Source organism: Meles meles, chromosome 7 (assembly GCF_922984935.1).
Source record: "Meles meles chromosome 7, mMelMel3.1 paternal haplotype, whole genome shotgun sequence".
In the NCBI taxonomy this organism is placed as follows: Eukaryota; Metazoa; Chordata; class Mammalia; order Carnivora; family Mustelidae; genus Meles; species Meles meles.
Genome location: NC_060072.1, coordinates 68,775,018 through 68,797,373, shown reverse-complemented (window position 1 = coordinate 68,797,373; position 22,356 = coordinate 68,775,018). Strand labels below are relative to the sequence as shown.

General features: G+C 36.1%; 1 protein-coding gene across 2 annotated transcripts in view; it reads right to left on the bottom strand.

Moving 5' to 3' along the window:
* The window catches only part of ITPR2 (inositol 1,4,5-trisphosphate receptor type 2), a 501,875-nt gene that overhangs the window by 82,782 nt on the left and 396,737 nt on the right, over window positions 1-22,356 (bottom strand). For both annotated transcript variants that reach the window (XM_046011092.1, XM_046011093.1), the window contains exons 47-49: window positions 20,807-20,999; window positions 18,070-18,195; window positions 6,487-6,662 (exon numbers count right to left, since the gene is read on the bottom strand). In XM_046011092.1, the coding sequence (XP_045867048.1) occupies window positions 6,487-6,662; window positions 18,070-18,195; window positions 20,807-20,999 (495 nt within the window). The remainder of the gene's footprint in view (window positions 1-6,486; window positions 6,663-18,069; window positions 18,196-20,806; window positions 21,000-22,356) is intronic.

Below are 22,356 nucleotides of genomic sequence, written 5' to 3'. Positions count from 1 at the left end.
GTCTTCATTTCAAAAGCTCAGGAAATATATACAAGGTGCTCAGATTAAGTGTGGTATTTGATAATAAACAACCACGAAAATGGGAAAATACAGAATGTCTAGGTGAAGTAATACTCAGTGTTTTACTCTTTGAATTATTTTAAGTGACTATTTAAATTTATTTGCTTTTATTCACCCACTATATTCATCAATACAAAATAGAAATAAGAAGTTCTATAAAAATTAAGTTAAAATTTTTAATTTATACTTAATTAAGTAAAAAAATTAAGTAAAAAAATTAAGTAAAAAATTTTCAGAAGGATGGATGATATGCTCATGACAAATTGTTCATATGTTGTTTACTGATCTCTATTTCCCTAAATTGAATCATAAAAAAATTATGCAGGAAAACTATTTATAGGTCCTACACATTCAGGAAAAGTAATATGTTGAGTTCAAGTTCTCAAAAAAAAGCAATACGTTTCAGTTCTCAAGTAATGCAAAAGGAAGAACACATTTCTCCCTAAAACGGCCTCTGCCATTTTTGCATAAAAAATAAAGGTTTGCCTTCTCTACGTATAGGTTGGTTTTTATTTTCTTTGAACCTTGATCTAGAGCTTGGTGTTGATGGGTATGTCCCTGATCTCTTGACTAAGTCTCAAACTAGAATGGAGTTGATACTGGTACTGACATCATCGATTCCTGTAGAGATCAGAAACGAGGAGATTGTCCTTTTGTTTTGAAGTGTTCACACCAAGAAAAAATAAATTCAAGAATAATTGATTTGGGAAGGAAAAAAAGTTGAACTCTTTTTTTCTGCATCATGACCTTGAAATGTATAAATTGTTTTTATAGAGCAATTCCATGAAGGTGGGGGATATTTATGGAAATAAACACGTTACAAAAACTTACTCTCCCTTTTCATGCCCTTACTTGATGTTGTCTAACCAGTCCTTCATTTGTCAATGTCATTATGCAGGCGATCTTTGTTTCTATGGCAAGATCCTTGTGGGCAGTGATAAACAGAGAGGAGAGCGTGGGAACTGGGCAAGATGGCTGAGAGACCAGCCCCTTCTGATTTGGTGTTGAAAAGACTCGAATCAGCATACAAATAGCAATACAAATGACCATAACTGGCCCACAATATTTTTATCTTTTTCCATCTATTCTTCAAAATTGCACTTCACATATGTTTTGTTTTGCTGAGGATGGCGTGAATTACGTGATGGCCGGGGGAAACAATCAATGTAAGCTTTTGGGGCAATCGTTTAGTTATTTATTTTTTTATATTTCAAGTTTTTTACTTAAATTTTAGTTAGTTAACACATAGTGCAATATTAGTTTCAGGAATGGAATTTAGTGATTCATCCCTTACCTAACACCCAGTGCTCATCACAAGTGCCTTCCTTAATGCCCATTACCTATTTAGCCCATGCCCCTGCCCACCTCCCCTCCAGCACCCTTTTTTTTTAAATAATTTTTTCATTTTTTTATAAACATATAATGTATTACTAGCTCCAGCAGCCTTTTAAAAAGATGATTTACTAGTAGATCTTCTGAAAACAAAAGCAAAATTAATGTTCATCTGTTAATTACTGTAGAGTGAATCAAATTCATTAATTTTAATTGGGTAAATTAATTGTACAGTACAGTACTGTTTTCATATATACTTCATAATTTATTGATATGTCTTTGCAGGACTTTTAACAGTGCAGTATAATGGAAGGACACTGGACTAGAAATTGGGCCATCAGGGTTCCAGTATTGGCTCTGCCACACATTGCTTTGGTAAATCCTTCTTGTCTCTATAGGATTTTGCATACTTACTGTATGGTGACGAATATAACATACTGAAAAAAAAAAATGCCTGGAAATGAATAATCTGTAAGGTGTCTCAAAGTTCTAGAATTCTATAGGATGTCCTTTAAATTTTACTATTTTATGGGATCACAGAAATTTATAGCTGCCTTTATGTTACGCTTTTTTTCCTTTTTGGGGGGGGGGATCTCATATGGTTCTATGTTCTGATCAGGAATTCTATCCTGATCTTACATTGTGCCTATGGGCACAACATGACCTATTTTCCAGGAATGAACTATAGCCAGTAAGTAAGTAAGTAAATAAATAAATAAATAAATACTCTTGACTATTTCTTGAAAAGGAAAAGTGAATTTATTGAAATACATATTAACTACATTATGGTATTGCCATCAAAATCAACCTTACTAAAATTTATGGGATTTCATTTAAAAAAATCTCCATTTCAGTAGTGTTACATCTTAGGCAGGATAAGGTTCTATGGTCAAAGCATAAGGCAAAATTTTCAGGCCACCATCACCCTGGAAATCTTTTAAATTGCCAACAAAACAGTATAATAAACAAGGGTGGTATAAGATATACTGTTTTTTAATAAATTCAGCATTTCTAGTTTTTCGCCAGCACTAAAGCAGTCTCCTGCTACTACAACTGAATATTAGAATTAGTTAGGAGCATTCAGTGACCATATTATATGAAAATTAGGGTATGTGTGTGTAAGAGAGAGAGAAAAAGAGAGGTGGGGGGAAAAGAGAGAAAGAGAATGAATGTTTTGTCTCAGAATATATAATTGAATTTGTGTATGTTAAGTGAACATATGGTGGGGCTCAACCTTATAGATTAGCAGTAACATGAGCCCTTCCAGGGAACTACCTGAAGGGAAGTAACTAAGGGCATGGCACTATTTAATGTGAACATGGTAGCTTATTGCTAATAGACAACTATCTGCTAAACTCCACTTGCCTCTCTCTGCAAAATGGTGAGACCAACTTTTAGCATAAGGAAACACTTCCACACTACAAATAGCTTTAAGAAAGGCAAATAATTTACAAATGCCATTAAATAAATTATACATTTGTAGGCACTACCACAAAGAAAAAACATTGTACATAAGAAATGTTTAGAAGATATTAAAAGATCTCCCACAGGTATTTACTGCATTACTTACTATGAAAAATATCTAAATATCTAAACAATAAAAATTATGGTTAGGGGCACCTGGGTGGGTCAGTGGGTTAAGCCGCTGCCTTCGGCTCAGGTCATGATCTTCCTGGGATCGAGTCCCGCATCGGGCTCTCTGCTCGGCAGGGAGCCTGCTTCCCTCTCTCTCTCTCTGCCTACCTCTCTATCTACTTGTGATCTCTCTCTATCAAATAAATAAATAAAATCTTTTTTTTTTTAAAAATTAATGGTTAAACAGATCATCAAGTGTCCACGAGACTGGGAATATTATCATTACTAGCGATATAGAAATACTAAGTGATCTAAAGTTTATAAAAAGGGGTGTTTGTGTTTGCCAAAATAGTTTAATTTCCATTGCAATGGAGATGGTGAGAAAACTATACTAGGTTTTAAGATATGCTTTAAACAGAGAAAAACATCTGAATTTTTGAAACATCTCAAACACCGAGATACCCTTGTGACAAGATGGAGAAATTAGTTGCAATCTAAACAAAACTTTGATTTTTAGAAATGAGTGAAGATGACAAAAATTAGCCATCATAATAAACAGAAACTGCTAATACTAAATGCTCAGAACACAGATTGAGCTTTTTCCTTCCACTTGATTCCTTTTACAGAAAAGCAGCTTTCTGACATTACAAAAGACACTGAGTCCAGAAACAAATAACTCTCTGTGAACCAAAATAAAAATCCTTTTCTGATTGTGATACCGATGTTTCACAATTAAATAGTACTTCACGTATTAGGCGTCTGAGGAACAGTAGCCTTCATTGCTATCCTATCATCACTGCTATTGCTCTGCTCTAAACCTTCACACTGATCCTCTCAAACAATCTTCTCAACAGATGTGAGTGCAGACTAGGCTTTAACATCTTCATTTCACTGATGAGAAAAATGAAACTCAGAGGCTCCATTTGCCTATGATCTAGAATTCGGATTCTCCTTAAGCCTTAATCGTCAGGTAGATATTTTCTTTTGTTTTTCCTGCTTCTTATACCTACAATTTTAGCACCTATGGCTTTACCTGTCACACAATGCAAACTTTTAAGTATAAATTAATAAATATATTAAATCCTAAGTTACAAAAAGTGACTGATCTATGTTTTCTTTTCACTTTTTCCTTGCCCTTCCGAGGAAATGGTAAGCCACAGACAGTTTTGTAATAAGCTTGTTATGACAAAAGTTAAGGTAGATAATTATTTGTTAAGATATTTCATTAATCTGTACAATATCAAAACTATAGACAGAAATTATCCACATCTATATTATCAAACTCACAATTACTCTATCCAATTTGTTTGTTCCAAATTAAAGGTGATTATTTTCTTTGTCAAAATGCCCTGAATTGGCAAATTGTAATGTACCATTTCAAAGGGCTGTGCAAATGGATTTTTTATGCTGTGAGAGGTATGAGGGTACCCACAGATTCATACAGTTAATAAGAAAGATACATTTCAATGTATAATTCTTCTCAAGTATAAAACTTGCCTCTTACATGAATTGCCATTTCCTACAGTGGAACTATTCTCACCAAACCAGGCAGAGATTATTTTTTATCCTGTTCCCTAAGGGGGAAAGGAGAAATAACTCCAAATGTTTTTGGTTTCCCCAATAGACATTGAAATATTTTTCCTTATCTCTTTATATATTCTTAAATGTTCTGTATAGCAAGAACCACATCCTCTACTTCTTGGTATTTTCAATGTCTATCAGATAACAAAGGCCGAATAAATGCTTGTTATTTCTGGGCCAACACTATCTACCTATTATTTCTTTTTTCAATTTTTTAATTTTTTTTTAAATTTAACTTAATTTTTTTTTTCAGTGTCTAGCTATTATTTCAACTTATTAAACTTGGGATTTCTCTCTCAAACTAATATCTTATTGAGGACCAGCTGCCAGTTTATGAATAATATTTTCTTCCTCACATAATCTGGCTCAATATTCAATGTATTTTTTAATAATAAGCTGGACTTACCTAACTCAAGTTTTTTAATAGGGCTAGAAAAATTTAGATAAATACATGAAGATTCCTCAGTTAACTTGGTTTCCAAAACATTGAAAGTTCAAGTTTAGTTCATATAAAGAATTTATGAATGTTTAAATGCTAGGGATTAAGTGGGAGAAAAATGGAGTTGAGAGTGAGGGAATGAAGAGGGCAGGATTTTATCTATGGACGTGACAACTTCTGCCCTCAAGAAACTTAAGAATCCTACATTTGGTACTTGACAGAATTCTTTAGTGATAGACCTCTTTGCATGTATAGTACACTTCCCTTTATTAACAGCGATTGAAGATAACTGGTAATGTGGTTACGTGAATGTTCTAGTTAACTGGGAGTTGTCATTTATATCATGTCAACTTTTCAAAGAAGTATAATATAATAGTAGTGAGAAACACAGACTTGGTCATTCTAGATCAGCTTTATAATTCTCAAAAGTTTGGCTGGCTATTTCATTTATTCATGTTCAATAAATACTTGCCACGTATTTTATGAATAAGGCACTATAAATGTGTAAGAATACAAAGATAATTTTTCACTCATTCTTTCACTCACACATTAGCTAATTTATTAAAGAAAACTCTGTTGGATACCAAAGACATTCCAAGACACTAAATGATCAATCATTATCCTAAAACTGTATAATGTAGTAGGGAAGATAAGGCCTATATGCAGATACCAGAACAAAGGACACTATGTTAGAAACCCCATACAAGGTATAGACAGTGCTTTAGGGATTCAGCAGACATATTAACAATATTTATTTGCTGCCAGGACATTTTTTCTTTCATTAACCTGATGATTTAACCTTCTTTTAATATCCCTTTATGAATATGCCATGTAGAAAGCTGTCTAGTCCCTTTAAAATTGTATCTCTTGGGTACATTATTGCTATTTGGAATAGTGCTCTAATTACTTATTCTTAGCTTACCTAATTGAGGTTTTGAAATATGCTCCCTTGTTCTAATATTTTAAAATTTAGTGAAGAAAATATTAATCTCATCTATGCCTTTCACAAGTTTAGGTGTTTTGTTCACATAAAAAGAGCCAAATTTCACATTTTCTCATGTAGCAATCCGTTTTCTTTGGTCATTTTATAAAAGGTACTCACTTTTATAAAAGATACTCAAAATTCTACTGGCTATAATTTAATCTTTCTTGGGTGATTTAGAAGTCACTTTAGGATGTTCACAGTGGCTTGGAGTCATTTTTGTCAGTATCTTTGGGCATAGGATTCAGAAGGCATTAAAATTGGATTGGATTAAGTTGATTGCAGAACTGGGTCATGCCCCAAATGTCACCTTTTTAAATATATCAAAATTTTTACTTGTCATTTTTTCCTTCTCTCTCAAAATTACAAACATACAAATCAAACTCTCATTAATTTGAATTCACAATGAATAAGAATTTACTATGTATATGCTAATTAAAATATAGAGCTACATTTCTATAGTTAGTATACTTTTTCAAATAATTTACAAAAGGACAAAGCTAAATAAAATACTTACATTAGCTGCACCAAGAAGTATTAACGTAGGCCCAAGACCTATTGTATATATCGACCTGAGCATTATTGACACAAGAAATGGCCGAATACCCACAGGCTTGGAGAAGAAAAACAGCATAGATGTGCAGACAGCAACGGCTATCCAAAGAAGAACGGAGAACAATGGAGAAAGTGTACCTGTAAAATGTGGAAGAAGTTTATTTTTACCAAGAACAAAAGTAGAAAATGTTAAAATCTTTGCCACTCTACTTTATATAACAGCAAGTCCAGCCATAAGACACTGAATTTCATAACAACCCACTCTACACACTGTATATTTAGAGGAAATGTCTCTGAACACATTACTCATTATTGCATTTCCAGAAAGTTTGTGATTATTTTCAGGATGTTTAAATACTCACTAGTTAAAGTGGCTCTGAGAATTGTTCATCTTTCTCTCCTATGAGAGTTGTATGTTAAATACTTCTGTTAGATGTATCTCACTTGGGAACTTTAATTCAAAACTTATGGTTAATGAGTGTAAAATGTACAGTTAAATCATGTGAAACTAAGGGTTTTGTCACTGAACTCATACCTCGTCTTGTTCTATTGTTATAAAGTTTCTATCTTGCAGATTCTTCTAAAGAATTCAGAATGTAAAATATCCAGTCTTTAATAAAATAGACACAAGCTTTACCTGTTAAAATATACATGTGTATAAATGTATATGATGTATGTATATATATGTATGAGTGTGTGTACTGGAAAGCCAACTCAAGCTCTAAAAAAATGTTGAGCTTTTAAATCATCAGAAAATAAAACAAGTTATCAGAAAACAAAAGCTCCAAATATTCAAAAAACGAACCCAACTGCATCAAAATTTCTTTAGAAATTGACCGAAATTGAAATTTTTATGTTATGTTATTCACCATACAGTACATCATTAGTTTTTGATGCAGAGTTACATGATTCATTGTTTAGATATAACACCCAGTGGTCCATGCAATCTGTGCCCCCGTTAACACTCATCACCAGGCTCACCCATTACTCCAGTGTTCCCTCCTCTGAAACCCTCAGTTTGTTGTCCAAAAGAAGTTTAAAAATATATCTCCCTTTTTTTAAAAAACAAAGTATAATTCACTGATGTTTGCACTGACTATGTAGATTCAAAGACTCCCCTGTTGAAGGTCATGTGGTGCTGTATTTGCAGAAGAAGTAAGGTAAGGGGCCGCATTCCTGGGCTGATTAGATCAGCTATAGGACCTGAAACACATGCCTATTGGCTAATGAAGTCACAGGGGAAACAACAAAATGGAGATTTTCCACTAGCTATTTCTTTTGGCCAGTTTTTATTATTTATAAAATTCACTTCTTCATGCAAAACACCACATGTGCTTTGGTGTATAGAGTCTCTGTATTATCAGTGAAACCCTGAGATTATATGAATTCCTTAACTGAATTCTGTGTAAGCCTTTAGCTCATAGTGAATGCTAACAGATCAAAAGTAGGTAGGAAAAGCCTGTCAGACATTAAAAAACAAAACAAGTCAGGAAGCAAAGAGCATTAGCTTAGACAGGTTTATTTTCGCAATGTTTGTCCTCATCACGTTGTCTCAAGCAAAGAGTGATGAAGGATGGTTGGGAAGAGAGATCTGATCTAACCCCTTCACCAAATTAATTAATTAATTAATTAATCTATCTATTCATTCATTCATTCATTCATTCATTTACAAGAGAGATTGTGCACATGAGCTGGGGGGGTGGGTAGGGCAGAGGGAGTGGGACAAGCCGACTTCCCAGTCAGTTGGGAGCTGATGCAGGGGCTCGATTCCAGAACCCTGAGATCATGACCTGAGCTGAAATCAGATGCTTACCCAACTGAGCCACCTAGGCGTCCCACCCCTTCACCAAATTTATGATCCAATAAGATGACTTTGGAGATGGGGAAGGAAAAGGGGTACATTTCTCTGGAAATTACCTAACTCCTATCCTCTGGCAATGCTAACAAAATGGGTGCCCAACTCACGTTTATTATAATTTGGTTTAGAAGCACTTTGTGTCTACCGAAACAGTCTGACCACCAACTGCCCTGATTTCACAGATCTCCAAGAGCCATGGAGAGAATAAGATCTTCAACTTTCTCTCATGCTTATTTGGATGACATCAGAACGTAAGCTTTGGAAGAGTTAAGATCATCTCTGGGGCTATCATGGTACGTGGTGGCATAGAGCAAAAAGTAAATATTTACTGATGAAATGAATAAGCAAAAACATAATCTGTGAGCTCATTTTGAGTAAGTAACTACGTCTCCAGTTACGAATTTGCCAAGTTGTGGAGTTTTATTCTTTTTTTTTCTTTTTTATTTATTTATTTTTTTCAGTGTAACAGTATTCATTGTTTTTGCACAACACCCAGTGCTCCATGCAATACGTGCCCTCCCTATTACCCACCACCTGTTCCCCCAACCTCCCACCCCCGACCCTTCAAAACCCTCAGGTTGTTTTTCAGAGTCCATAGTCTCTTTGTGGAGTTTTATTCTTAACTTTACTAAAACTTCCAACATCTATGCACATTTAATGACTTTTAGCGAGTCATTAGTATAATTCATAAGCAGTGTCTTGGCGTGACATCCTTATTTTAAAAGTCCTAGCATTGACAGTGAGAGTTACACTATTCATTATTATTCATGCCTGATAACTAACCACATCATGACTATTTTTTCCTTGGCAATATCTGTCTTGCCAAGATTTCCTCTTGATTAAACAAGAAATTATAACCATGTACTTAAAACTGGGCATTTGATCCCTTTGTAGACAGAACTCAATGATCATCTAATGTTGTGCCTTGCACACAGTTTAACACTAAATATGTATTTGTGAAATCAATAAACTTAAAAGTTATTTAAAATGGCTATTGACAATACTGCCAATTGTCACATTCTGTTAGAATGGTCACATTAGTTTTTAGCCGAGGATTTAATCCAAAAAAATACTAAATTGAAAACTCTGACAAACTCTAGAGAAGACTGTACAGATTGTTAAATCCAGTTTTCACCCACTAAATGTAGGAGAGGAGACTCTCCTTAATACTCCCTATTTGTATCAATTTTCTATAATAACCATTGTTACTTTAATAATGGAAAAATCTTCTAGAATTCACTCTATATATTTTCAAGTCTTATAAAGTATGAAGTTTGTCCTTTATGGAAGAAAATTTAAACAGCCAATTTGGAGACCTCAGTTCAAGCCACGTATTGGAACTCTCCTGTCTGCCTCACATGCCTTCTGTACAGTTCACTGTACAGAACATGCTGCTTCTTACCTCCAGTCCCTCTCCATTTCTCTGCCTCCCACATAACCTCACAAGTCTTCCCTCTTTCCCCCATCTCAATCCAGCTAAAGTGGACACCCATCCATAAATCCATGGGTGCTCTTTACTATTGTGCCTTAAGCATTTCTTCATCCCTGAACTAGATCATGATCTCCTTGAAGACAGGACATCTTTATCAACTTCTGTGTCTCTAGGGCCTAGTACAGTGCCTGGAACATAGCCACACTTCATCAATGGTTGTTATTCAGTCAAATGAATTAAAATCACCTTGAAGAGCTTAACTTTCTTTAACACAAAGCATTTGAGGGGAAAAAAAAAAAAAGAACTGCCCTCTAAATTTGAATGTGATTAAAAAAAAAAGTCATATGTTATCTGGAAATAAGAAATTCACATAGCAGCAGTTTCTCTACTGTCTTCTTTTGAAAGGGACAGTTGGCATGGCCAATGTTCAACTTCTGAATGGACATCTGGGATGTTCTCTAGCATCAACAGCCGCTACCTCAGCCCACACCAGCAACACCTCATTCCTCCACTTTGGATACAAGTTTCCTTTTTAGAGAAGCATATGTTAAATAAATAAACCAATCAAACAAACCAAAACCTATAGCCACAAATAAGCTCCGCATTTCTGAATAAATCCAAACTGAGCTCACCATGGGAAACCTGGCATCGGAGGCCTGTGATTCCAGGTGGAAGTGACCACTCAGAATCAATTGATATCATTGGGAAAGGCCAAGGGAAAAAATGGCTTCCCCTCCAAAAATGTAAAGAGGAAATGAGGAGAGATGAAGCCAGAAATACTTAGAATGGCCTAAAAAGTGGTATGTGTAAACTTCTTTTCATTACCACCTCTAACTATGAGTTCTCTAAAGGCCAGTTACCATGTTGAATTGTGTGGGATAAAGGAGAGGTGACCTGCAACTGCCCTCAAGCGTTCACAGCCTCAGGCTGAGATGTCCTCCATTTCCCAAGAGTCAGCAGTGCCCTTCTGGGTGCACTAGGCTTTTCAGTTGCCCGAAGGGGCCTTCCTCGGCGCCTCCCTACCATTCAGGCTCCCTGGAGAAGATGGATCGGAGCTAGTCCAGTTGCCTTTCCAGCCTAAGCAGAAGCCACACGTTCCTGTCAGTTTCCCTCTACGTGACAGTGTATCCAGAAAAGGCGGTAAGGGGATTCTCACTGCACTGAATTGGGCAGGGAAGGGTAAATTCGATTGGTGAAAAAGAGGGAACACTGGGAAATGTTTGAGAATCTGCCTCTGGTCCCGGAACATGCCTAAGACTGACTCTGATCAGGGTTTCAGTCTCCTGGTTAGCACCATAGCTTACCCTACAAAGCCTCGTTTCCCATCACCTCAGACTGCAAACCAGGCTAGGGATATCTATGGGAAAGCTGCACTTAATTAAAGGAGAAAAAGTATTTCTTTGTTTCAGTGTTTGAAGAGGTTTGTTGTTCTTGTTCTCCCTTGTTCCTGAATCCTATTCTGATTCTCAACCACATTTATTAGCATTACCCTAAGGTGTTATGAATAAAAAACTTGCTGTAGTCTTTATAGCTGAATGAATAAAAACAACTGCTTAGTGTTTCCCTCCACCAATGAAGAATGAATGAATGAATGAATGAATGAATGAAAGAAACTGAGCTCTTCAAAGCCTGGCCATGAAAGGGGATTATCTACAGAAGGAATCAGGGAGGGAGTGCACTATAAGCTGATCCCCTGAGAGTCACCTTCCCCCTAAGTATCTCCTTTTGATTATTCAACATCACCACTCCGGTGGAAGGGAGATAATGCTCTCTCAGTTAACATTACAACACAACAGTGAACCAGATCTAAGTCATTCCCAGCTTATATGTGATCAGGCTGGAAAGCATACGTGGAGAAAGCTTACACAGCCCACAGCCTCTGCCAAACCCCTGTCCTCACAGAGAACACAGGGACTCTAGACCAGCCTGGAGCAGGTCTGGGGTAGGGGAAAGTGGCTCACTTTGATCAAAGGTCTTTTTTGTTTTTTGGCCCAGGATTTCCCAGGTGATTTCGTGATTAACCTCATACCCAGAATCCAGGAATTTTAAGGTTGGACAGAATCCTCATATTTGTTTATTTTTTCTTTTTTAATTTTTCATTTCAAAACACTTTCAGATTTATGTAAGAGTGGCAGATAAAATGCAAAATTACTATATACCCCTCACCTGGATTTCACCTTACATAACCACATTACCATGATCTATATCAAGAAAGTAATATGATACACTGTTTTTATCTTCTCTTTTTAAAAATTGAAGTAAGGGGTGCCTGGGTGGCTCAGTAGGTTGAGCCTTTGCCTTAGGCTCAGGTCATATATCAGGGTCCTGGGATCGAGCCCTGCATCCTGCTCTCTGCTTAGCAGGGAGCCTGCTTCCCCCCTTTCCCTCTGCCCGCTGCTCTGCCTACTTGTGATCTCTCTCTCTCTCTCTCTCTCTCTCTCTCTCTCTCGGTGTGTGTGTTAAATAAAAAAATAAAATAAATAAAAATTGAAGTAAAATTAACATGCAATGTTATATTAGTTTCAGGTGAACAATGTAATAATTCAACAATTTTGTGCATTACTCCGAGTCATCAAGATAAGTATACTTATCTGAATCTCCTTGATCTATTTCACTCACCACCACACCCACCTCCCCTCTGGCAACCATCTGTTTGTTAATTTAAGAGTCTGTTTCTAGTGGGGAGTGCCTGGGGGTCTCAGTTGACTAAGTGTCCAACTCCTGATTTTGGCTCAGGTCATGATTTCAGGGTGGGGAGATCAGCCCTTCTTTGAGCTCCCTGCTCAGTGCCTACGCTGCTTGAAATTCTCTCTCTCTCTTTCCCTCTGCCCCCACCCCATTCTCCACTTGCGCTCTCTCTCTAAAATAAATAAATAAATCTAAAAAAAAAGAGTCTGTCTTTTTGTTTGCCTCTTTTTTTCTTTGTGTGTTCACTTATTTTGTTTATTAAATTCCACATATCTTGGCTATTATAAAAAGTGCTGCAATAAACAGAGGGATGCATGTATCTCTTCAAATTAGTGCATTCATTTTCTCAGGATAAACACTCGGTAGTTGAATTACTATGTCTTCTTGTAATTAATTTTTTGAGGAACGTCCATACTATTTCTCACAGCAGCTGCACCAATTTCATTCCCACCAACAGTGCACAAGGCTTCCTTTTTCTCCGCATCCTTGCCAACATTTGCTATTTCTTGTTTTGAGTTAGCCATTCTGACAGGTGTGAGGTGATATCTCATTGCAGTATTAATTTGCATTTCCCTGATGATGAGGGATGTTGAACATCTTTTCATGTGTCTGTTGGCCACCTGGATGTCTTCTTTGGAAAAATGTATATGCACATCCTCTGTCCATTTTTTAACTGCATTTTTGGTGTTATTTGTATATTTTGATATATAAATCAATATATTTTGAGATCTTTCTGTATTTTGGATATTAATCCCTTATTGGATGTATCATTTGCAAATATCTTCTCCCATTCAGTATGTTGCCTTTTTATTTTGTTGATGGTTTCCTTTTGCTATGAAAAACCTTTTTATTTTGGAGTAGCCTCAATAGCTTAATTTTGCTTTTGTTTTCCATGCCTGAGGAGACATATCTGGAAAAATGTTTCTATGGCCCATGTCAAAGGAATTATTGCCTATGTTTTCTTCTAGGAGTGTTATGGTTTCACGTCTCACATTTAGATCTTTAATCCATTTTGAATTTATTTTTGCGTATGGTGTAAGAAAGTGGTCCAGTTTCATTCTTTTGCATGTACCATTTGTCAAAGAGATTGTCTTTTTTCTACTGCATATTCTTGCCTCCTTTGTCATAGATTAATTGACCATGTAAGTGTGGGTTTATTTCTCGGCTCTCTATTCTGTTCCATTGATCTATGTGTCCTTTCTGTGTGGCACTACCATACTGTTTTGATTTTACAGCTTTGTAGTATAACTTGAAATCTGGGGACACCTCCAGCTTTGGACTTTTTTTCTCAAAACTGTTTTGTCTCTTCAGGGTCTTTGTGATCCCATACACATTTTAGGATTATTTGTTCTAGTTCTGTGAAACACAGTGTTGGTATTTTGATAGGGATTGCTTTAAATCTGTAAATTGCTTTGGGTAGTATGGTTATTTTATTTTTTTAAGATTTTATTTATTCATTTGACAGACAGAGATCACAAGTAGGCAGAGAGGCAGGCAGAGAGAGAGAGAGAGAGAGAGAGAGGAGGAAGAAGGCTCCCTGTCAAGCAGAAAGCCCGAAGCGGGGCTCGATCCCAGGACCCTGAGATCATGACCCGAGCGAAGGCAGAGGCTCAACCCACTGAGCCACCCAGGTGCCCCAGTATGGTTGTTTTAAACAATGTTTGTTCTTTCAGTCCATGAGCATGGAATTTTTTTCCATTTGTTTGTGTTATCTTCAATTTCTTTCATCAGTAGTTTATACCTTTCAGAATGCACATCTTTCACCACTTTGGTTAAGTTTGTTCCTATGTGTTTTATTATAATATATCACTTTTATCTAATCTATAGGCCTTATACAAAGTTCATCAATTGCCCAATTAATATCCTTATCTTGGGGGCACCTGGGCGGCTCAGTGGGTTAAAGCCTCTGCCTTCGGCTCAGGTCATAATCACAGGGTCCTTGGATCAAGCCCTGCATTGGGCTCTCTGCTCAGCAGGGAGCCTGCTTCCTCCTCTCTCTCTGCCTACTTGTGATCTCTCTCTCTGTCAAATAAATAAATAAAAATTTTTTAAAAATTAAAAAAAAATCCTTATCTTGGACTAAGGTCACGTAGTGTCATCAGTTGTCATGTCTCTAGTCTCTTTTAGCTTGAACCATTCCTCTATCTTTCTCTTCATACACTTCACAATTATTGACCAATTATTTTGAAGAATGTCTTTCATTTTGTGTTTGTCTAAAGTTTCTTCGGTTTATGTGGTTTTGGCACAAACTGCCATGCCCTTGTCAGTGCATTGTATTAAGAGACGCTCAGTGTTGTTGTGTCTCATTACTGGTGACATTAACGTTGATCGCTTTGAGTGATTTCTCCATATTACTGTTTTTCCTCCTGTAATTAGTAAGTACGTTGGTTGAAATACTTTGAGACTATGCCAATATCCTGTTTCTCATTATTCTTTTTCCTCTAATATTCACCTATTAATTTTAGCATCCACTGATGATTCTTACTACAGTGCTGCTGGCCAAATGGTGCTATTCTATTTCTATCACTCCTTCTACATTTATTAATTAAAATACTATTGAAGGAGGAGGTTTCTCTTCTCACAATCCATATGGACTCCTGGATTCTTATTTTAGTCTACGGGTTACTTTGTATTATTGTCAACACTTTTTTTTTCTCTGAAAATGTCTGCAGATGTGGACACTGGGAGGCCTTTCAAGTTGGATCTTGTGTTCTTTGACATGTCTCCATCATTTTTTAGTACTTTTTGGAAGGAATGTTAATGCTCAAGTAATCCACCTTTAAATCAGCTCGAAGTGCTCCTGGCAAGTAGTCATCCAAACTCTGTTTGACAAACTCCAGCATTTGAGAACTTACATATCCAGCACAGGATTTCCCTTCTCCAGACGGTTCCGATGTCCACATATGCTTCTCAGTTTTGACTTTGTTTTCTCAGTCTTCCCAGCTATTCGTAGTATACAGCTGAAGGTTAGAGACTGAGCTAATCCTGACCAAAATTTTAACTGTATTCCTAGAGCTATCATTAAACAACTTACCCGGAACTGCAATTAGATTCCCCAAATGTGACTTTGGGAGTCCATATTGCCAAAATGGCTGCTCACGCCTTCTCGTCTCTCTCCGTGCCAGTGCTCCCCAACCAACGCAGATGCCAAAGATTGAGCCTACACTTTGGTTACTACTGTTAACTTTTACCCAGTCCTTTTTGAAGAGTAAAGTCTGCATCTTCACCTGACGATGAGACGTCTTGTTTTTCGGTCTTGTTTGGTTAGTCCTCTTGCTCTCTTCTCTTGGAGCCTTACTGCAAATTCTACGACGTGTGGTTTCAAGTGCTTGCTCAACGACCCGCTGCATCAGCAATACCTCAGAAGCTTGTTAAAAAAATACATATTTATGGACTCTACTCCTGAATTATTGGGCAAATCTTCCAAAGCCTCAGATCTTCATCCATAAAGATGAAGTTTTTACTTTACAGAACTGTCAGGAAAAGTAAGTGAAATTATGCATGGGAAGTGCTTAGCATTCTGTCTGACCCAATCTAAGTGGTAAACAACATCAGCTGCTATTATTATTATCAATATTACTATTGTAACTGTTACTAGGCAACTATAAAAAATGTATATGGTGTTTTACTTTCTCCTGAATGAGTAAAAAGCAGATGTCTAGAGGGGTGGCACTGCCCATTACCATTATAGTTCACGTACAATAGGTGGCAGCAGAGGCTACGTACATTGGCTCTTGTGGTCAGGTAAGGGTTATCATGGGATGGAACTCATAAAAAATATGCTCTGTATGAAGATTTGTTCTCTTCTGGTTATCTCTATGCTTCCAACTCAATTATCTATGTAGAAAAGATCTTGTTAGGAAACAAAAGAGTTAACCTTCTATTCTAAGATCTACCATATTTTTTTTTTAGCATCTCTGGGATTCCATCTTTTTATCTGTCAAATGAGGATTTGATATTAGATGATCTCGAAAATTGCTTCCATATCTAAGACTTTATGCTTCTATTAACTGGGACTCTGCAATTTACTCTCCACATTCTGTGTGCAGATGATACCAATTTATCATTTCATGTTTGGACTTCTCTCCTTACAAGAGTTACATTCCTCTATGCCAAGAGGGTTATCATCACTAAATAAGACTAAACACAGTGAAAAGAAAGTTGTTTCCACTTCCTGCTGTATTTGCAACTTCCCACAATGGATGGCCAAATACTTGCTCTGTTTTCATTTGCCATTTCACTCATTACACAGCTGCTCCACTGCCAAATATTCTTCTTTCAGCACTTGCATGCCTTTGGAAAGATCCAATCCATATATATATATATATCTCACACCACCGAATTACAGCTAAAGGTTAGGACTTTGATATCTAGTATCTGTCATGGAGCTTTGAAATAGCAAATTACTCCTGGACTCTCACTTCCCTTCATGCTCCCCTCCAATCCATCTGAAATAGGCTTAAACACGTGTTGTTCTCGTCATACCATCACTTTACCATCACTTTCACTGGGCTTCCCTCTGTACCATCTGTATTGACCTTGTAATGACAATGACATCAACAGTAACTAAGCTTCACAGAATGCTTACCAGACACTATTCTAAATGCCTTACCTATGTAGCATCTCATTAAATTCTTACAACAGTCCTACAGGTGAGATATGAAAGCAATTTGTGGTTCGTGTTTGCTGTTGTCTCTCATCTTTTCCTTCAAGCCCTTCTTTCCACACACATTTCGAAGCTACTTTCCCGACTCTATCCCAAGGCTGTAACGTATTTTCCCATGTACTTTGCCAGATTTAAACAAAACTTAATTCCCACGGTTCCACCCGTTAGCGTATTTCACCTCTATGTCCCGTTTCACCTAAGACGGGATAATTTCTCTTGTCTTTGCTTTTGTAAAACTTCATTTATTGTTAGTTTAATAATATTAATTTTAGTCAATTATCTATGTAGAGACATCCTAGATTGGAAACAAGAGTTACCCTTCTAATCTGAGATCTGGGATGTTCTCTATGATCATATCTGTCCTATGCTGTACATTCAAAAAAATGTTTCTCAGATTCCGCATGTACTCAGTATAGAAACCTTAGACAAGACAGAAAGTAAGGAAGAGGGTAAAATATAAACTCCACTACTTAAGGTAATCACAATAAATATTTTCACACTCATTTCCCCCATATAATCGAGGTACCATATTTAAAATGCTTTCAGTCACATTAATCGGGTAGAAATAATTCTTTTTCATTGCCTTGCTTGCCAGTATAGCATAGTTCTAAGAGCTCTTCTGCATATGAGCTTTTTTTTCTTTTTTTTTTATTTCTTTATTTTCAGCGTAACAGTGTTCATTGTTTGCATATGAGCTTTTTGAATACTAACATTTCTACTGACTATAGTTTTCTGCCTCATCTTCTTATCGTCTTTCTCTACCTTCGGTGAATACGGAAAAAATTAACAAGAATTACATTATTATTATTTTGAAGCTCTAAACAGCTAAGGAAAGTATCATCAAGAGTATGATTTTTAGAACTTTAACATATTTATCATTTAAAGAAAGACAAGCACTTGCCTTCATCTCCATCATCCCCAAATGGATAGAAGAGAGCAACAGCTAAATTGATGAACACAGCCAAGTTGAAGGAAATGCTCCCCCAGAGGGATATGTGCCTCGAGAACCAGAACAGGGCAGGGTTATCTAGTAAGCAAAGAGTACGGTGGGACAAAATAGAATAATTAATTTTGGTTCCAACACATGAATCCTACTGAAATAACATATTACCAAATGTGTTTTGGCAAGGTAGTATGAAAGTGTTATTTAAACAAACATTCAAAATGACTTACACAAGAAAGTTTATAATCAACACCACAAGGGAATTTTCTATTTGATTACTTTTATATTGCTCATCCAACTTATACCTAAGCCGTGGTAAAAGGGTGAGTAATTTTGTAATTGCTAAACATGGTCAGAAAAAGTGATTCTGTAATAAATCTCTCTAATACAACCCTAGAGCAGATTAGGAGAAAGACGTCAGTGGCTTCCTGGGTCCCCTCTTCATGGAATAGTATGTATCACTTTATAACTGAGTAATATTGATAAATTGGTCCCACCCCCATGTTTTACAGTCAAATAAGAAACCCAAGCCAGATACATGTCTGGTGAAAATCCCTACGACCCGGTCACAGTTACCTGAAATTCTGAAACTTAACAGCATGGCCTAGAACTGCTTACTAGGAACTAGTGATTTATGATATGTAAGTTTTAAATCATAATGCTTCCTAAGCACTTGGGTTTAGAACAGCAGAAAAAAGTGTGAAAGACACAATAGGAAGTACTAATAAGTAGGAGAGTCTTTACCAAATATTTTCAGAAAAGAGCCTCCATATCTATCTTCAGAAGTGAATTAATAAATTCATCAACTGAACATAGTTGACCCTAACCCAATATCAGCTCTTTCTACCTCTTCTAACTGAACAGATAGGCAGTGGATACAAATTTGACTACATGACTTCTCCAGGTTTCATCCAGTTTTAACTCTTAATATCTAAACATCAAATCTAAAATATTGGAGTTGCTTGAGGGAGAAAGGCACTACAACTTTCAAGTAAACTTCTTAAATTAGTTTCTGTAAATTCCAATCTGGGATCTTCTGCTTAATTCTAAACTGCACTTCTCTTCAGTATGTTTTTCCCCTCTCTTAGAATGAAGCATTCCAATACTGGAATAGCCTGTAATCTGCCATGGCATTTAGTTGACTAATGTATGTTACATTGTAAACATCTGCATCTCCATCATTTTTGAATCAGGAGTCTTCTTTTTAAAAAGCAGAATATTGGGGTGTGTGGTTTGCTCAGGCAGTTAAGTGGCTGCCTTCAGCTTGGGTCGTGATCCTGGGGTTGTGGGATCGAGCCCCGCATCAGGCGCCCTGCTGAGCAGGGAGCACGCGGCTCCTTCTGCCTGCTGCTCTGTCTACTTGTGCTCTCTCTCTAGCTCTCTGTCAAATAAATAAATAAAATCTTTTTTTAAAAAAGGCAGGAAAAAATAAATTTAAAAAGAATATTAAGACAAAATTAGATGTTGATGCATATATTTGTAGTATACCCATCTAATGATTTAGTTTCTATCTATAACCTCCCTGTAAGTTGCTTCCAAATTTTCAATGTGAGATGTACCCTGGAAATTATTTTAAGATTTGTTTTCTAGTAAATGATAAGATATTTATCCAAAAAAGAACAAACCACACAAACACTAGTTTCTTATTCAACTTCCTTTTTCAAGGATAAAATGTGAACTTTTCAAATGTCCCAAATAAAACTGTTAAGCCTTTATATAAGTATTCTGGACACTCAGAAATTTCTCTGAATTCTAAAAGGTTCTTCATGGCAAAATGCCAAGGGAAAGTAATTTCTTTATTTTTTCAAATATTCTGATAAGAAAGTCTAACAATACGTGCCATAATCTTATATCCAAAGACAGTACATCTCAAGCTCCATTCAAATTCATAAACCATGCTCATTAAAGTTCCTAGGAAACTAGAAGCACTGTTGAATAGAGGTGCTGAGAACACAGGCCTGCTTGCCTGGAAAACTTCCCCTAAGGATAAAAAAGACCTAATCAAGAGTGTCTCCCTACTATATTTTGTTAAAACTCGTTGTATCCGGGAAAATAAACCAAAACTTAGTGTAAACTTTAAAATTTTTAAGTTTGAAAACTCAGTATTTCCAAAGACTTGACCCTTCAGATACAAGTAATGGGAACTATATCATACTAATTTTTAACTGTAAAATGATAACACTGCCTTACTGGAATATAAGTGTCACAGATTTTTTAGTCTGATTTGGCAAGGTAAAGATATGTTGAAAGAAAAGATGACTTTCAAGAAAACATTAAACAATCTACTCCATCGTAAGATCATAAGACAACAGAGGATGAGAGCGCTGGTGTTGATGTCTTTCCATCCTGTTCACTGATTGTTAAGGCCAGTCAGAACCTATTCAAGGACTGCAAAGCTCAGCTGTCCAGCAGCTGAAATAGACAGCTGCAACCTTGCATTTCATAATATTTATAAAACTATAGGATAAGCACTAAAAGATGATCTAATTAGTCTTCTGTTTTTATTAAGCCACAGGTGTCTCAGCTCTCACCCAGGTGTAGACTGAGCTTACGTGTTTAAGCCTATAAGTGACTTCAGTAACATCAGATGGGAAGAAATTAAAAACCGATTTGAATGAATGCTGTTATGTGTTCCAAAGTACCAATTTATCTACCGTTACACTCAAAACTAACCATTTTGGTTTACTGTACTTACTCCTGATTTTCTTCTGCCACTTCATTTCATTGTAGAGATCTTCTGTTTGCTGGAAAAAGTCATTCACTTTACTTCCTTGTTCATCCCTTTCAGTTGTATTGAACACACGGCACTTGGATTCTCGTGTAAGGTATTCACATATATTGGGGACAGGAAAAACTATTTGCTCCATTGTCCTATCATGCCGAACAATCTGAAAATATTAATTTGCATTTGTTTTAGCCTTTGGACACTTCAGTCTTCTACTATTTTTTTGTTTATAGCATGAGCTTATGAATGTATCTTTTGAATTCAGGTTTGGAAAAATATGCCAGCTTAAAATACCTAAAGTAATCCTTTAATGTACTCCTTTTTATTGTTGTCTTTAAGAAAAATTAATTGATGAACGTATCATGAATATCTTATAAATAACAAAACCCCAAATTCTTATTCTTTCTAGACTAACGTTAAACTTTGGCCCACTTTTTATTTTCATGAATTATATCAGAAAACTAAAAACTAAGTGATTGGCTTCATAACCATAAACACAGCTCCTGATATCTGTCTCTGATTCTTAGCTTGGTCTTCCTAAAAGAGTTGTTCCTGTTGGTGACCAAAGGACATACTCAACATGATGTGTCCTGACTTCTGCAGAAAAAGGTGCTTTTTATCATTAAAATGTTTTCCTACTCATGGTAAAACATATTTTTGTAGGTTTCATAACCATTCAAGTATATCAACAGATGTAAATATTCATTATTTTGAACTTGTCTTATTTGGTATCTGTGACAGTGTAATGTTAGACTAAAACAAAACAAAAACAGACGAATATTTTCACAGAAATTTACTATGTAAAAAGGGTCTGTGTAGACTAAATCTCAAGATTCTTATTCATATATTCTGCTCAACCCTCAAGAATGAATCAGGATTGGTCTAAGCCAGAAGGGTCATCTTATTCCACACCACCTTGGGCTGATACAGTGGCACAAGTAGAAATAGCCTGGTGATGGGGGGAAAGGGAATCAAGAAAAGGCAGAAAGCCACATCAGATGAACAAAATAATAACAACAAAAAACTATATACACAACACAAAAACTCTTCTTTTGGCCTGTGTCTTCTTTCTTCCCACTTAAAACAAAAGGTAGTATAAGGGCACCATGCCTAAAATGCTCACAGCCATTTTGCAACCACTAGGTGAAATATCACCAGCATAATAAGGAACACCTAGAGAAAGATGGGAAACACCTGCATATTTAAAGACATCATTGAGTCATTAACTCAACTATAGAACTATTGGTACCTTTAGACTTTCTTTTATATGGGATAATAAAATATTTTTATTGTTTTGACAATTGACAATCTGGTATTCTGTTATTTGTAATTGAAGCTATCCTAAATAATATGCAAACTACATACTAGGATATTATCTTAAAACACACAAAATGAAATTTAGTAGTGATAAATACAATTCTTGAACATATGTTAAAGAAATCAATTGTACAAAAGAAAAATTGGATCTATTTCATATTGTAGGGGGGGAAAAGGTTTTGCTTGATCCAACAGTGTCAAAC